Source organism: Rhineura floridana, chromosome 1, assembly GCF_030035675.1.
Source record: "Rhineura floridana isolate rRhiFlo1 chromosome 1, rRhiFlo1.hap2, whole genome shotgun sequence".
NCBI classification, from domain to species: Eukaryota; Metazoa; Chordata; class Lepidosauria; order Squamata; family Rhineuridae; genus Rhineura; species Rhineura floridana.
The window spans coordinates 321,351,554-321,368,759 of NC_084480.1; the positions used below are offsets into that span (position 1 = coordinate 321,351,554).

The 17,206-nt window shown below is 47.3% G+C and overlaps 1 protein-coding gene across 1 annotated transcript; it reads right to left on the reverse strand.

The window, feature by feature from the left end:
• Positions 1–314: 314 nt before the first annotated feature.
• On the reverse strand, positions 315–16,737 carry LOC133377695 (uncharacterized). Its single transcript, XM_061612229.1, has 8 exons — positions 16,670–16,737; positions 15,955–16,046; positions 14,784–15,078; positions 14,213–14,367; positions 5,739–5,826; positions 4,103–4,188; positions 2,028–2,319; positions 315–474 (listed from the first exon to the last, which is right to left on the reverse strand). Exons 1-8 carry the CDS (start codon positions 16,735–16,737, stop codon positions 315–317), a joined length of 1,236 nt encoding a protein of 411 aa, XP_061468213.1.
• Between the last annotated feature and the right edge of the window lie 469 nt (positions 16,738–17,206).

Sequence of the window (17,206 nt, forward strand, 5' to 3'; positions counted from 1 at the left end):
AAAATTTGCATCAATTATATAGTGGCATGGGGGACACGCCATGGGGCCGGTCTGGAGAGTGGGGGTCTCAGCAATATCACAGGGTGACTCTTCGTTCTCTTTCAATGGGCTCTTGATTGTGTGTGGAGGGGCAGTCACTGGTCAACTGCCCTATTTGCCTGGCAGGGGAGAAATCACAGCCCCTCTGGGTTTTCAAGGCCTGACAGACAGCTGGAAAAGGAGAGGGGGAAAAGAGGCTTGCTGTAAAGAGGAGATTTATTGGGGAACCATTATTGATCTCAGGCACACACACACAGGGAGGCTGTTGGTAGTCCCTAACACTCATTTTCTGATGTGAGCCCGTAGACTTCCACCTCACACAGCGTCAGCGCAACTGACTGGCGAGGGATGTGGATGCTGACGTAGCGGCCTCTCATCCACTTGCAATAGAGGGTGCTGATGGAGCCGTTGCTGCCATCCGTGATGTTCCCACACCTATAGGGAGGAAAGGGGGGGCAGACATAAGGGTGGGTGGGGGAAGCATTCATAGGCTATGGTGACACACCTGCCTTGATTACTACCTCCAGGGGGGATTGCTGCAGTGGGCTCTGCACGGAGCTCCCTCTGAAGAATCTTTGGAAACTAAGATTGCCAGGTTCAGGGCCTGAGACTGATCGTGTATCTTTAGGAGAAGAGAAAGTCAGCCAAGTGCAGGTGTTCTTGCAACAATGTAATGGGAAAAGCCACAAGGTGGAATTCTCCCTTTCCCCTGCACAACTTGTAAAGATACAGAAGATCTCTTGGAGGCTGGACCTGGCAACCAAGAGGTCTTCTGTATCTTTAAAAATTGTTCAGGGGGAAGGGAAAATTCCACCTTGTGGTTTTTCCTATTACAGTGTTGCAAGAAAACCTGCACTTGGCTGAATTTTCTCTTCTCTTAAAGATACAGAATCATTCTCAGGCTCTGAGCCTGGCAACCCTACCATCAGCTGACATCACTGTGGGGAACATGTTGGCAAAGCAGACCCCTCCAGCCAGCAGGATTGCACTCTTCACTTACCAGCTGGTGAGTAGAGAGCACAATCCTGCCGGTGGACATGCTCAGCCAGCCCCGACTATAAAATATTTTGAAAAATAAGAAGGAAGAAGGGATGCTTTGGGTCTGGAACCATCTTCTCCTGCACAAGGTTGCCTGCTGCCTAAGATCTATCAGGGAGGCCCTTCTCGTTCTCCATGCCCTGTCTGTAGCTGAGAAATGACCCGTTACGGGGCCTTCTCAGTGGCTGCCCCCAGACTGGAGTACCCCATGAGAAGTCTTCTCCCTTAACATTTCCCAGTGACTGGTTAAACTTTCCTGTTCTGGATGCCTTTTGCTCTCCAGGAGGATGATTTTTATATGCTGCACCTTCATGTTAGAATGTTGCTCAGAACACTAACCCTGTTTATCTTTTGATGCACTTTATGGGATAATTAAAAAAAAAAAAGTTCTACGCCACCTTGGGCAATGAAAATGCACTGGCAGAGTAAGAGTATAGGTTTTTCTAAATTAATACATGCATTCATAAATGCAATCTAGATATTCCTAATATCACCAAGAGATATCCCAAAATCCTCACACTCAACTGGCCTGCCAACAACCTTGGAATTCTCATATGAATCACTTCCTGTCCCCAGGGAGACCATATTCTTCTGGTTTGGGTTAATTAATCTGTTTCCTGGAAATGGCTGTGTACATGCGATCCATTTAAAGCAACCCTCCAGTAATATTGGGAACTGTAGTTTACCCTCCACAGAGCTATAATTCCCAGCACCTTTAACCATTAACAGTTCCCAGGGTTCTTTCTGTGTGTGGGGAATGTGCTTTCAATGTACGGCGTGCATGTCTCTTTCTGATTTTCCCCACCATGATCACAAATACAAAGAGGACTGAAGTAGTCATTACCCCACAGCAAGTGATCTTAGACGTGTAACCCTGCCCCAGAGATCTGTTGGGTTCAGGGAGCCAGTGGTGGGAAGGGATCCGGTGGTGGGAGGCAACTGGAACTTACAGGGGGTTGGATTTGCCGTGGTCTGAAATGGAGTTTCCCACGCGGACCTCGGCTCCCTTGAGTCTCTCGCCACAACAGTCCTCACGGTTTTTCACCACCATGGCAGCGATGGCATACTCGGCACCCAAGTCCACGTACCACCATGGGTTATTCTCCCCATTGGTGTGGGTGCAGGAGCCATGGTAGAAGTCCCCATCACAGATCTCATCCACGGCTTTGTTTGCCAAGCCAATAATCTCGTAGGCGAATGTAGAGGACTGACAGGCTGGCCTGTATTTGGCCAAGTTATTTCCTAGGGGGGAAAGGGTGGGAAGAGGACTGCACAGTGTTTGTTTGTTTACATATGTTAGGTATTTCTATCCTGCATTTCAGTTCTGGGATCCCGAGTGTTGCAACATTATCATGAAGTAGTGCAGGAAAGGCCTGGTCCGTATTTACTGGATTAAGTATTATGCCCTGCTCCATATTCTCTATCTCTATTGTAGAAAGAAATATCCACTTTACCCAAAGCTGTACATAATTGGTTTGTCTCTGTCTCCGTGTCTGTGCACAAACACATTTCTCTTTAACCATTCTGGTTGTGTATGTGAAGGCACACTGCACATGCTCAGAGCTTTACCTTCTCTGGCCAGGATATCAATATTGAAGGAAGGTGATTTCCTTCTTTTTAGCATGTTTGGGGAACTCCAGATGTGCAATGTGTTGTTGGTGGTGCTGAGAACCAGAGGATGCATCATCAGAATGTCTCTGTGAGGAGTGTAGGTGTTAATGTTTAATGTGCAGAATATTTTTTCCATAGAATCACAGAATAGTAGAGTTAAAAGGGGTCTACAAGGTCATTGAGTCCAACCCCCTGCTCAGTGCAGGAGTCCAGCTTAAAGCATACCCAACAAGGGGTTGTCCAGCTGCCTCTTGAATGCCTCCAGTGCCGAAGAGCCCACCACCTCCCTAGGTCATTGCTTCCACTGTCTTACAGCTCTAAAGGTTAGGAGGTTTTTCCTGATGTTCAGATGAAATCTGGCTACCTGTGGGTGGGTAGAGGAAGAGGCAGGAGTGTTTTGTACAGAGTTAGCCAACATAGTGCCTTCCGGATGTTAAGGACACAATTCCCATCAGCCCCCATCACAGGTGATGGGGGTTGCAGTCCAAAAACATCTGGAGGGTACTGTCAGTGGTGCCTGGCAGCTCCATGTCAGTGGGGCAGTGGAATCCACTCTGGATTTAGACTGAACTCTCAAGGAATGTCCAAGGTGCTTCACCTTGGACAGCTCCTTGAAAGTTCAGACTAAAACTGGGAGAAAATTCCATTGCCCTACTGACATGGGGCCACCAGGCACCATTGTGTACTATGTTGACAAACCCTGCTGGATGTTCTGCAGTGGATCAGGAGGAGATCTGATATAGCATCAGCAGATCAAGCATCCCATTTTGAGGTGGCAACGCCATTAGGGTTCTGAGCCTGGCAGAGAGACAATATTCATTCCTCCATATCCTCAGGCAGCAGAAGCTAAAAAAATCCAAAGCAATCTGAGAGAGAGGGAGATGTAGATGCAGTTGGAGACCCACAGCTGGACAAAAGCAGGGAGCCTTCATGGGGGCAGCAGGGGCAGGGAGGGATGTGCAGGGCAGCCAGGCCTTTGGCCACTCTGTGCTTTGCAATGGATCATGGGAAAATTGGAAAACGTTGCCTGTGTTGTTGACTCCCCGGTGTTCGTCTTATTACAACATAGTAGAACATCAGCATATAGACTAATTAAGGGGGGGAATAGGAACACCTTATTGTGGGGAGGCACCATTTAGGTTTTGATTTGGCCCAGAGACAATCCCCATCACTTTAACCAATTCTATGCTTAGAGACACACTCACTGTTCGACTGGTTTTTCCAGAACTTCTCTTTTCTAAAATGGGGGCACACGATGCCAGTCAAACCCAGCCCCTTTTTACTGTAAAACCTGGTGGGATTTAAATCACTTCAAAGAGATTTTTGCAGCTGATCAGCAGATCAACCCGTTTCCCACTCCAGGTGTGGCCAGTGGAAACGCTTTGCTGTAGGGACCTGTGTGCTCACGGCTTACCTCCAGGTATGGGTTTGCAGCTCTGGGATTCCCCGCTCCCCGCCAGGAGGGCCAGGACCAGCAGCAAAGCCCAGAGGATGAGCATCCTGCAAGGGGGAGATGGAGTGGGCATGAGAATATATATGAGGGGGAGATTGCTGGAGCCCTGGCACCAGAGGAAGACAAGAGCTGCCTTGCACGAACTAGACCACAGGTCCCTCTGACTCACTCCTGCCTACACTGGCAGACAGGAGCTCCCCAGGGTTTCTGGTGCGTCTCTCTTTCACGCTGCCTGGTGATGCCATTTCGGACTGGACCTTCAGAACGCCATCAACCTCTTAAATACTTATACAAAAAACTTAAATACTTATAAAAAAGAATCGCAGACACCAGGAAGAAGTAATTATTTATACTATAGCATCATGCCCTGAACTGAAGGCAGGTCTGCCCTCTTGTGTCTCAGTGTTTTATCTTGTGGTTGTACAAGGTCTGTCTTTCTGTCCTTTGTGTAGAAATGAACATCTTTCATGTTGGAAGATAAAACCAAATGCAATATTGTATTTTCATTGCAAGTTTGGTAATCGCTGTTTTTTAATAATGTTATTTGCTATTTAATTTTGTAAATTGTATTGTTTTATGGATGTATTCCTGTATTTGTGTTTTTCTTGTAAGCCGCCTTGAGGGCCTTTTGGCCATAAGGCAGGGTATAAATAAATAAATAAATAAATAAATAAATAAATAATAACAACCTGGGACCTTCTGCATGCAAAACATTACGTGCCGCCATAGCCCATCCTCGAATACTTTTTTTAAAAAGTGGGGCATGGTGTGGTGTCTCTCTCTGAAGGACAGACGGCAGCACCAAAGATTGTCACGAAGGAGGACACCCCCAGCATGCATCTTCTTGACTTTGGCAGATTGCCTGTCTGGCACTGAGCTGCGGATCTTTATCAACAGGGTGTCCCAGGGATCCACAAGACTCCCAGAATTCTCTCTGGCTGAACCATTTTAGCTTGACCAAACTTAGCTATTCTTGACAAGGTGCTGACAATGTCTCTATCCGAAATGACCGAATAGTGCTTCAGCATGAGTGGCAGAAAACCTGGAGTTCCAGACAGCAGATGCCACAAAGGTAATAAGAGGGCTGAGGTGCAGGCCTTGTGGCAAAAGGCAAGTGCAGCTGAGCATATTCAGCCAAAAGACTAGTTGGCCTTTTAAAGAGGTCTCTGAAAGAAAAGAGGAGCTGGAAGCTGGACTTCTGTCTCCCAAAGCAGGACCAGAAGCAGTGGCTTGAGACTGGAGCAGGTAATTTGGACTACAACTCCCATCTGCCCAAAGGGCACAGGGCCATCCGGCGGGACACGATGGGAGTTGTACTCTACCCAGAGGGCAGCAGGTTGGCAAAGGCTGACCCAGAGGGAGGCAGATGGAAGGAAACCACTAGGCTGAGCTTCCTAGCATGTCTACACTGCAGAGGTAAGAACTTTGCCGTGAGAACTGGAGTTCTCCAAGGGTCTGGGGAGTCTAACCACACGTAAAACTAACTGTGCCGTGCCACACTCCGGGGCCAGAGTCCCTTCGAAACAGAGGGAGGCTCGACTTCCACACCCTCTTTTCTGGAAGCTTTCCTGGGATACGTTCCCACCCCCAGACTGACCTGGAGTTCAGCAGGGAGGCCTCTGTGCTTCCAGCTGAGTCCCGGATGCCTCCGTGGAGCACCCTCGGCACTTTTATCCTCTCCCAAACTGACTCAGGTAATCCCAGCCAATCAGAGATGCCGAGCCCAGGGTTGAGGCTGGACCCCAGTCAGGGCCACGCGGTTGCCTCCCACCGAGGGCTTCCCCTTTGCTCCTAGGTGTGGACACTTGTGGGTCAAGTTGCACAAGGCCTCTCTTTCAATGCCTCTCTTCCGGCTGCACCTGGTGCTGCCTCTCTTTGGCAAATGCAGGGGAGGGGAGGGGAGCCACTTCGCCAAGGTGCATACAAAGATAATCCTGAGAATTTAAGGGATTCTCCATTTGATTCAGGTTGTGAATGGTGCAGGGAACGAGCATTGATGCTAGCGTCAGGCCCTTCCCTCTGTGGTGAATGGAGGGAGGTGCGCTTCAGTGTTGCAACGGCCGGATGGGGAGGAAATTTCACCACCTTCCTTTTGCCAGCTTAGGACAGCCTTCACCAAGCTGGTGCCCTCCAGACTCAAAGTCCCCTCAGCAGCACAGAAGAAGGAATTACTGAGCAACTCATGCTCTCATGGCACCTCAAAGCCGCGTCTTGGGGAGCTGTCCGCGCTGAATGCCATCTCAGTTCCTAATAAAGAATGCATCGGTTTCTCACGCCTTCATCATGGATGAGGGCGCCAGCCTGGCATGGATGATGCAGACCAGGGCAGATGAGCCCAGTGGGGCAGATCGACCCCAGCCGTGCCCACCTGGATCCTGGATGCAGCGGCGGCAACAGTCTGGCCCCGGCTGTGGGCTCTGAAGGGTTTTGATATTCCTGAGGGGAATGCCTTACCTGGGGCAGCTCAGGACATCATTCCTTCATTTGATTTTTGTGCCCTGCTTTTCTGTCAGACATTTGAGGCCCAAAGCACCTTACAGAAGAAGTAAGACCACAAATGTAAAAGCCTAAGAGGGTGAACAGGGAATTCAGAGAGGGAGGAGGACCTTTGGCCCCCAGATGTAGTTGGACTCCAGTTCCCATCAGCCCCAGCCTAAACGCCCAACAGTGAGGGATGCTGGGAGTCGAACCACACCTGGAGGACCACAGACTCCTAGTCCCTGAATGAAGGTAGATTGAGACACATTTTGGAACCCTCAATTCAGCAGGAGAAAACAGCACGGGATCCCAACAAAAGCGCAATGAAAGTAATTGTTACATTGGTCTGTCTCTCTGTACACAGACACACACACACACACCCCACATTAAACATCACAGAGCCAGCACTTGCCTGGTAAAATGTTAAAAAAAGAAAGAAGGAAAAAGGGAAGGTCGGGGGGAAAGAGAAAGTGGGGTGGTGCAGCAAGCAGGGGTGTGTGTGTGTCATGTGGCAACTGAAAGGGCCAGGACAGGGGAGGCGACTGGAGTGGGGGGCAAAGAGAGGTATGTTGACCTGCGGGGGGGCCAGGCCTGGAGCTTGGACTCAGCAGATGAGTGGGAGGCCGGCCAGGGAAGGGGAGTTCTGGCGCCCCTGGGTGTTGGGGGAAAGGGACCTCTCGCAACCCCTGGGATGCAGAGGAAGGGGAGGGGAGCTCTGGTAATCCTGGGGATAATGGGGGTAGAGCTGTGGCAAACCACGTGGGGGAGAGGGGCTTTGGTGACCCTGGGGAGGGGTGGCTTTGGTGGTCTTAGGTGGGGGTGGTGAGCACAGTGAGCAGGGCATAGCCCCATGTATTTTAATCGAAAGATACACTAACCAATTCTTAGCCTTTTTTTTAATGGACCAACGAGAGCACTGTTGCACTCAGATTCTGATTTGGGGCTCCCCAGAAGAGGCACCTGGTTGGCCACTGTGAGAACAGGATGTTGGACTACATGGGCCCCCTTTGCCTCATCCAGCAGCCAGGCTCTTATGGGGCTCTTATCCCCTCTCCCTTGTTTTTCTTCTTGTGGGGACATGGAAACACAACCTCCCCTGCTAAATAGACACCTGTCAATCCTCCTCCTCCTCTTCCATGAAATGTTGTAAAAGAGGATTAGGCAAATGCATGGAGATTAAGGCTATCAATGGCTACAAGCCAGGATGGTTACGTTCAGTCGTTGGAAACCGCAGGAGGGGAGACTGCTGTTCTTGCCCTCAGGTCCTGCTCGCGGGCGTCCCTTTGGGGGAATCTGGCTGGCCACTGTGAGGACAGGATGCTGGCCTAGACGGCCCCTTTGGCCTGATGCAGCTATAGGGCTCTTCTGCTTACGTTCTTATGGGGGGGGTGCTTTCTTAAACACACCAAAACATAAAGGAACAATGAAACCACCCATTCCCCAATACCCCCAGTTACTTCACGGAGCCATTTACAGGCGGAACTGTTGCAGTGTAAATTTGTATATATTTGTTAGCAGAGAACAACAGCGGTCTGAAATGCGAGTGTGCCAGTGTGTGTGTTTACCTAAGAAAGCAGGCTTTTACCCTGCACTGAGATCACTGAGACTTAAGATTTAGCAACATAAGAAAAGCTACTTTATTTATAGAAATATATAGTAGGTAGAAAGGCATACCTAGTTCTAACTAAGTAACTAAGTTGGAGGCTTGGGAGTCGCCCTCATGGCTCAGGAGGGAGAGAGCAGAGACAAAGGTGTCTCCTCTCTCGGACAGTCGAAGAAGAGGAGGAAAGGACGGAAGGAGGGGGAGCAGATAAGCTTCCCTAAGACATATCAGTCTAGAGATGGAAGGAAGTCAGTCAGAGCATCCCAGGTAAAGGTAGGCAAGCCTATCCATCCAGGAGGACCCTCACTCTATCTGCCTTCTGGAACACAAACAAAAGAACAAAACAGGAGTTGCTCTTGCCCCACTTCCAAGAAGAACCAGGCCACCATCTCTGAGTCCGGCTGCGTGACGTCAGCCTTTTTCGCTTCCTATGAGAATGAGCAGGACAAGGGAGTGTCCCTGATCACAAGTGAGGCCAGGGTAAGAATGACTGCAAGAGGTTGGTGTTCCATGCTAGCCCTGTTCAGAGCAGACCCACTGAAGTTAATAGAGATGACTAACTGAAGTTCGTTAATTTCAATGGGCCCGCTGTGAGTAGGACTTAGCTGAATGCAACCCAGAGCATATACCAAAAATTACCAGGGCAACTTCAAGGTCCTAGTCACTTGTGGGTCTTGGGCAAAAGTATAAATAGTTGTTCCCCCCACACACACACACACTGGTTACCTCTGCTTTTGAAAAAATACCAGAGTATGGTTTGAATCAGATCTTGTGTAAGGGTACTGTTTCCCATTCCATTTTTTTTTTTTCAATAATTTTTATTCAGATTTTCATAAAACATACAAGACAAAATCATAAAACATTCAAAGACAAAAAACAAAATCAAAAATAGTTAAACAAAAAGAAAAAAAGAAAAAAAAAACAAAAAAACAAAAAAATAAAGAGTAAAATATTGACTTCCCATTTGTCAAAGATCAAATCAGTTATAAGTCTATAATATATAACAATCCTGTCTCTTAAGTCATATTATAAAATCACTTTCCTCCAGTAGTTATCTTACTTAATCATCAAATCTCATAAACATTACTTTATTCTTTCCACAAAAAGTCAAAGAGAGGTTTCAATTCTTTAAGAAATATATCTATCAATTTTTTTTCCAGATAAGCATATCGATTAATCCATCTCATTACTAATTATGATAATCTTATTGTCATAACCATAGTCAAAATAAACATTTCAATTAATCCATCACATCAGAATCTGTTAGGTTCAGTAATTTCAGTAGCCATTGTTCTATTATCCCTATTAGTTCCATTTTCCATCTTCCATCTTCAGTAGTCTTGTTAAGTCCAGTAATTTCAGTATCCAATCTTCCATTATCAGTATTCCATAATAATCTTGCTGTCAAAGCCATAGTCATATAGTAAGAGTCTGATGGGAATTACCTCTATCCCAAATATTTTCTTGCCATCCATTCTGAATAGGTTGCTGAAATACTGCTGTAAAATCATATCTCTGTTCTTTTTTTCAAAATACACTGGGTCATCTCTTGAAAGTTTTTCCATTGTCACATGGCTGCAGTTAATTCCATAGATTTTCTCTATATTGGGCTCCATCACATCATTCCAGTCCAGAAGATTATCCATGCCATTGATAACTTTATCTCTAGAATCTTCATTAATTTCTTCAGAGATAACATTGAGTTCCAAACAATAGATTTTATTTCTAAAGTCCATAGACTCCAGATCTTGTTCCTGTTCCACGTTTGTTCCAATCTCCGGGATCTCCTCTCTCACAGGGACCCCTGTTCCAGTCTCCAGGGTCTCCTCTCTCACAGGGACCCCTGTTCCAGTCTCCAGGGTCTCCTCTCTCACAAGGACCCCTATGTCTTTAATCTCCTGTGTCTCCAAACAATAGATTTTGTTTCTAAAGTCCATAGACTCCAAATCTTTTTCCTGTTCCACGTTTGTTCCAATCTCCGGGGTCTCCTCTCTCACAGGGACCCCTTCCAGGGTCACCTCTCTCACAGGGACCCCTATATCTTTAATCTCCTGCTTCATTTTACTCAATTCAATTTTCAGCTCCTTACAACCCTGTCGCAGGTTTTGTTTCGTTATCTCAATCTCATCCATTATTTTCTGAAACATAGTTATTTCCAGCTTCTCAGCCACTTTCTTAATTGCCATTTTAAAAGAAAAATATAGGAAAACCACTTCTTATTTCAGCAACAATTGGGTTAATACTCCAAACTTGGTGACATCACAGTATAAACAGAGCAGACAGCCTTATCTCTCCATGTTTAAGTAAACAAAATGCAGTTCCCAGGATCGAAACAATTAATGGCGGTCGTCAGAAAACAGATTCGTCAAAATAAAATAGACCAAAAAGAGAGTAGTCTCAGACAATATAATATTCTTCAAAATAAAAATCTGGAATAGAAATCCCTCTTCTGTGTATATCTTTAGAATGCAAATCCAGGACAGCTTTTTGCAACAAAAACAGAGATAAGCTATTAATTAGTGAGTAGCAGAGAGAAGTTATGGCTCCCCAGTGAGATGTCAAAAACCGATCAATCTGGCAAATCTCTTTTAAACAGCAACAATTTAAGTCAAGTAAAAGAAAAATATAGAAAGAAGGGTGCTTGCCTGTTAGTGCGTTCTCTCTTAGAAGATAAGATGAACGTTCGCTTTTCCAGATAGAGCTTGTTGTTAAAAATCCGTCCCACCTTCGTCGGCTGGACCTCGTCCCATAAATTAATGAGATCTGGTCGTCCCAACAAAAATAGGCTTTGAGGTTAATCTCTTCGTTTCTCCCTACCCGGGAGAAGTTTAATCAGTCAAAAAAAGAAAAAATCTGACTGATATATCTGAATAAGCTTCTTTTGAGGCAGGAGCCCGTCTCAAAAGCAGGCACAGGCTAAGTCACCCTTCCCGGAAGTCAACCCAGAGCATATACCAAAAATTACCAGGGCAACTTCAAGGTCCTAGTCACTTGTGGGTCTTGGGCAAAAGTATAAATAGTTGTTCCCCCCCCACACACACACACTGGTTACCTCTGCTTTTGAAAAAATACCAGAGTATGGTTTGAATCAGATCTTGTGTAAGGGTACTGTTTCCCATTCCAGAAAGGAGATCAGCTGTTCAAAGACATTAGAATGCCAAAGCAAACGTTACCAGCTTCCCAATAGCACAAAACATAAGTTTCCACACAATTATGGCTTGTGGGGTTGTTGGGTTGGGTGGGGGAGGGCTACATTTCCCTTCAGGGTCTTGTGCAAGGACGATATTTGCCTAACCAAGGCTTCCACAAAAGTGATAAACAGGTCTTGAGCAAAACCTCAGCATTAAGCGGTGGTTATTATTTAAACAGCTCCATGGGTATCTTGCATTCCAGGCTCGGAGAAGGAACCGCCCCACAGACACACACGTACTGTGATGGCGAGAGGGATCTTATTCCTCAGACGCAATGCTATTTACCCTGCCGGCCAGCCCCCCTCCGCTTCCCCAATTTGGGCACAATTTAGCTTTCTGTTTACGCTGGCTTCTTGTAGGTATCCGGGAGGAAGAAGGGCCCTGATTTGCTGGATCCCTGCGTGTTTAACCGGGAGGAAATGGTCCCCACATGGTGCAAGAGGTGGCGAGGTGGCGTAGGAAAAACAGCCTCCTCCTGAGCCAAATTAGGACCCTGGTTGAGCCTAATTCATTCCACAGGCCAGAGGTTCCCCCACGCTGCTCTATCCACTTTCAACACCCAGTGCATTACCTCATACCTCTACCATCCTTTTTTTTCTAAACTAAAAGTTCCCAAACATTGCCTTTCCTCAGACCGAATTGCTCCATCCCATCGATCCTTCTGGTTGCCCTTTTCTGAACCTTTTTGAGTGAGCTGACCAGAACGGTGCACAGTGCGCCAAGTACATCCGCATCATAGATTTGTAGAACGGCACGAGGACATTGGCAGTTTTATTTCCAGTCCCTTTCTCACTGATCCCTTTCTTACTGATCCCTGGACTTCGTCTTTTTCTTCACAGCTGCCACCAACCAGGCTGGCATCTTCCTCAAGCTCTCCTCTCTGACTCCAAGGTCTCCTTCCTGGTCAGTCACCATCAGACCAGACCCCTTGGGCGTATGTGCGAAATTGAAATGTTTTGCTCTGACATGCATCACTCCACACTTGTTTGCAGGGAACTGCATGTGCCATTTTACTGCCCATTCACCAGTTCGCACAGATCCTTGTGGAGCTGCTTGCAATCCCTTTTTGGTTCATGCATGTTGAAAAATTCAGCATAATTAGCAAACTTGGCTACCTCACAGCTCACCCCTAACTTGTTGATTTATCAATAAGTTTAAAAGCACAAATCCCAACACCTATCCTTCCTACATCATTCAGGGAACTGTCCATTTGTTCCTAGAGCGTTAATGTGCCTGTGGGTTGCACATTTGTCCACCCAGGAGCCCTTTCAACTGAACTCAACATTTCCCACCCACCCCAGTGGGCGGTGTGTGATGGGATGAATTTGCCCTGTTGTTGTTCCCTCCCCTTAGATAGTACTTCCCACCCCCTGGAAGGCTGGGTCCCCATAGGCATGTGCACAGCTCTTTCTTTACCTGTGTCCCCTACACCCATTTTTTTTATTTCTGAGATGACAAGTTTTCCAACATATCAGACTTGCCCAAAACAGTGGGTTTCATTTTATTTTATAAATGTGTGTGTTGTGCCTGGACCCACCAGCCACCCCACTGAGGAGCACCTCAACCAATGGGAGTAGGGTGTGTGGTGATAGATGCCACCCACACATAAAAAAAATACCCACACAGTGAACTTCAGTACGTCCACAGCTGAGTAACGTGACTTCAGGCTGGATCTTTCCCCTCTTACCAGATTATCCACAGATCAGGAAAATTAAATGGGGGGGGGAAGTATGTGCTGCCACTTGGATGAGGATCAATGTCATGTGGATTACGCAAAAATCATGCACACGTGGGATTAATTGACTCCACTTTAAATTTGTGTGTGTACCCAACCCTACTGTCTGCTTCCTGTTCCTTAACAGTTCCTGATCCAGAAAGGGACCTCCCCTCTTATCCCATGACTGCTCAGGAGTCTTTGGTGAGGGACTTTGGCACAAGCTTTTCTGAAGTGTAAGTCCACAATATAAACTGGATCACCGCTATGTATATGCTTGTTGACAAAGGACTTCAATAGGTTAGTGAGACAGGATTTACCCTTGCAAAAGCCATGCTGGCTTTGTTTCAGCAAGACTGGTTCTTCTACATGCTTGGTAATTCTGTCTTTAATAATGCTTTCCACCTCTTTTCCCAGAACAGATATTAAGATCACCAGCCTATAATTTCCCAGAACTCTCCTGGAGCCCTTTTTACAAAAGGGGTTGTTACATTGACCACTTTCCAGTCCTTGGCAACGGAGGCTGATTTTAGGAACAAGTTACATATTTTTGTTCTTAGACGATCAACAGTTTCACATCTTACTTCCTTAACAACTGTCAGTTGGATGCCCTCCACACACGGCGATTTCTCAGTTTTTAATTTGTCAATGAGGCCTAGAAGTTTGTCTCTTCTGTTCAACGGGAGTTGGTTGGTTTTAATTCTTCAAGGTGGCTTTTGCCACCTGAGTTGCCGCACTGCATTTCACATTGTCTTATTCTTTTGTACAGTTTGGCTTTCAGTGTGTATTCTGATTATTTCTAGTTTAAAGTCTTATTATATTTAATTTATTAGTTTACATCACCTAGGGGATATACATAGCGAGGTGATTGGTATATACAAATAAATAATACTGCATTAGAGTTATTGATCCTGCAGCTTCAGGTCTCTGGCATAGGCAAAATCACAGACCCTCTTGGTTTTGAGGGGCAGACAAGTAAATTGGAAAGGCAAAAGAAGTCTCCTCAAAGGACATTTATTGGAGAGGCAAAATCAATTTAACCACCCTTCCGCACCCACAAACCCACACAGCCAGTGATCCCTAACATGTGTCTTCCGGCTTGGTGCCGTAGACCTCCACCTCGCACACGTGAAGGCATTCTGCCCGTCCAGGGATCCTGATGCTCACATAGCGGCCTTTGAGCCAGTTGCAGTACAAGGTGCTGACAGAGCCAAGTCTGGTGTCTGTGATGGTCCCACAACTGCAGGGGGAGAAAGAGGGTCAGCTGTAGGGTGGATTTAGAATCCCCACTCTAAATCCTGGGTGAATGCATTCCTAAATAAACCAGCAAGAGGGCGTGGTGCCTGATCTCCACTCTCCCTGCAATGCTGACCTCCCTCAAGCTTCTCATATCACGCACTAATGTTGCTACCTAATTATTGCACATGAGATTAATTAATCTGCAATAATTATCACCCACTGGTTCCATCTCAGCCCTAATATGGATCACAGTCACTATTCCACCCAGAAGCATGCCTTGAAAAGGGGCCAGAGCCCTCCCTTTTGACTGCTCACCCCCTTCCCTATTCATAATACAGAAAGGGTCAGTAATACATCAAGTGATCTTGAACTGGTATCCTGGGATATTTTGTTACGGGGAGTGAGGTGGGAACTTACAGGGGGCTGGACTTGCCATGGTCAGCCACGGAGTCTCCTACGCGGATCTGGGCTCCCTGGAGTCGTTCACCACAGCAGTCCCCCCGGTTTTTCACCACCACAGCGGAGATGGCGTACTGGTCGCCCAAGTCCACGTACCACCAGGGCTCCATTTCAAACCCAGTGTGGGTGCAGCTGCCATCTGTATACCACTCGCCGCTACAGTTCCCATCCACGGCTTTGCTCGCTGCTCCAACAATCGGATGTGGGTAGAGGGAGGACTGATAGGCCGGGCGACCCTTGGCCAAATTGTGAGCTGAGAGACATGGCAAGATGGAAAGTAGGTGGACAGACAAAATGGTCATTGTTGTATGGTCTCTGTGGATCCTCCTTCTTCTGACAAGAAGAGAGAGCACCAGAAAACTGGGGAGAATGTGCCAAGGCATTGGGGACCTCCCCTTCCAGTGGAGATTGTGGGGAAGGGAGCAGAACAGGGGGGTGGAGGCCAGGGTAGATGATGAGATGTGCTCCTAGTCTCCCTCCATTCCAATGAGGGGGTGAGGAGGGTTAGAGGGGGAAATGGGGTGCAGTCATATGTAACTGCTCAATTTAACACCCTGCCAAATGGCAAGGAAAGTGAGCAGAAATCCAGTGACGCAGGGAAGTGGTTTGGGCCTCCAGGGGAAGAGCAGAGGGCGATATGAACAGCAAGAGGTAGTTTGGTGTAATGGTTAGATAATTGTGGGAGTGGAACTGGGAGGTCTTTCTTTGGTATGTTTTACAATTGTCAGTCACTCTGAGATATTTTAGGTATTGTGTGGCAAACAAATGCTATTATTATTAATATCCCGTTCTAGAACCTGAGAAGGATGGAACAGTCTGTGTCTGAATGCAAGATGTGGGGAATCTGTTGAGTGGGTGGGATGGGGAAAATATGGCTCTCCCACCATAGCTTGGCAGGTCTTGGGTTAAACCTTTGGCTCCGTCTTTGGTCTTTGCAATGGATCAGGGGGAAAGTCACCTGCCATTGAATAAGATGCCTCCCATGTCTTCACTGTCACAGCAACAGCCCACTCATTTGGGGAGGAATAGGAGTGCCCTATGTGGTTGTGTGTGTGTGTGTCACCAACCATTTAGAATTGGGGCCAAACACAGAGAACCCCACATTTCCCCCCTCTTTCCCAAGACTTACCAACCCCTTGGAGTTCAGGGTTGCACCTCTGAGCCTCCCCACGCCCTGCCAGCAGGGCCAGGGCCAGCAGCCAAGTCCGGCCGATGGGCATCCTGCAGGGGGGGAGTGGAGAAGGCAATGAGGGGGAGCTGGGGCTGGAGCCATGGGGGGTCTTGCTCCCCCTTATCAGCAGAGGGCAGAAATCTGGGGAAGTCTGAGTGCTGAGAGTGGCATGAAGGGAGAAGCATTCAGATTCATCAAGAGCGCTCTCGAGAGGCTGGCATGCACTGGGAGCAGAGAGGCTGAAATCAGGACAGAGGGAGAGCTAGGCTGGATCCGACCAAAGGTCCATCTGCTCCAGGGTATTAACCTTTTGAGGCCCACGGGCACATCTGGATTGTTGAGTGAGTGCCATGGACACCGCCTGCTCTCCCCAACCCTGTTTGCCCCAGAGCTTCATGTGCTTCCTGCAATGGCCAGGGGGATTTGAAATATGGGGGTACAAGAGTGTCCATGTTCAGTCCTCCTGGGCATCATACAAGATCAGAAGAGGCTGTTGGGCCAGGCCAGTGTCCCATCTAGTCCAGCATCCTGTTCTCACATTGGCCAACCAGATGGCCCAAAGGGAAGCCTGCAAGCAGGACCTGGGCGCAAGAGCACCCCTTCCTCTTGTGCTTCCCAGGAACTGGAATTTGGAAGCATGCTGCCTGTGACCATGGAGGCATGGCACAGCTACCTTGCCCAGCAGCATTGAGACGGGGAGAAACGGAGAGGCGCTGCAAAGATGCTGAAGGCAACTCTCATGGTTAAAGAAGCAGAGTGTGTTGAAGCAACAGAGAAGATTGGCTGACAGTCTGAAGAGATCTAAGGAAGTATAAAGGGTGGAGGAAATGAGGATAATCACAGGGTAGGAAGCAGTGGCTTTAATCTGCACCACTGGGAGGTGGATAAGGATTTGGCTATTGGATTTGGCGGCAAATCAGAGTTAAACCTTGGTTAATTCAAATGCAGAATTGCTTAACTACCAAACCTCCAAAGGGCTGGAGGTTTCTGAAAGGGTTTTACATGCCTTCAGAAATATGGTTTTCTGCACTCAAAGCTATGAATGTTAAATTAGATTCAGTCCAGATTAAACAGCCAGTGTAGATAATTCAAACTCTGGACTTAAGGAGTCATTTTATTTATTTATTTATTGCACTTGTATACCGCCCCATAGGGGAAGCTCTCTGGGTGGTTTACAGCAATCAAAAACATTAAAACAAATATACAATTT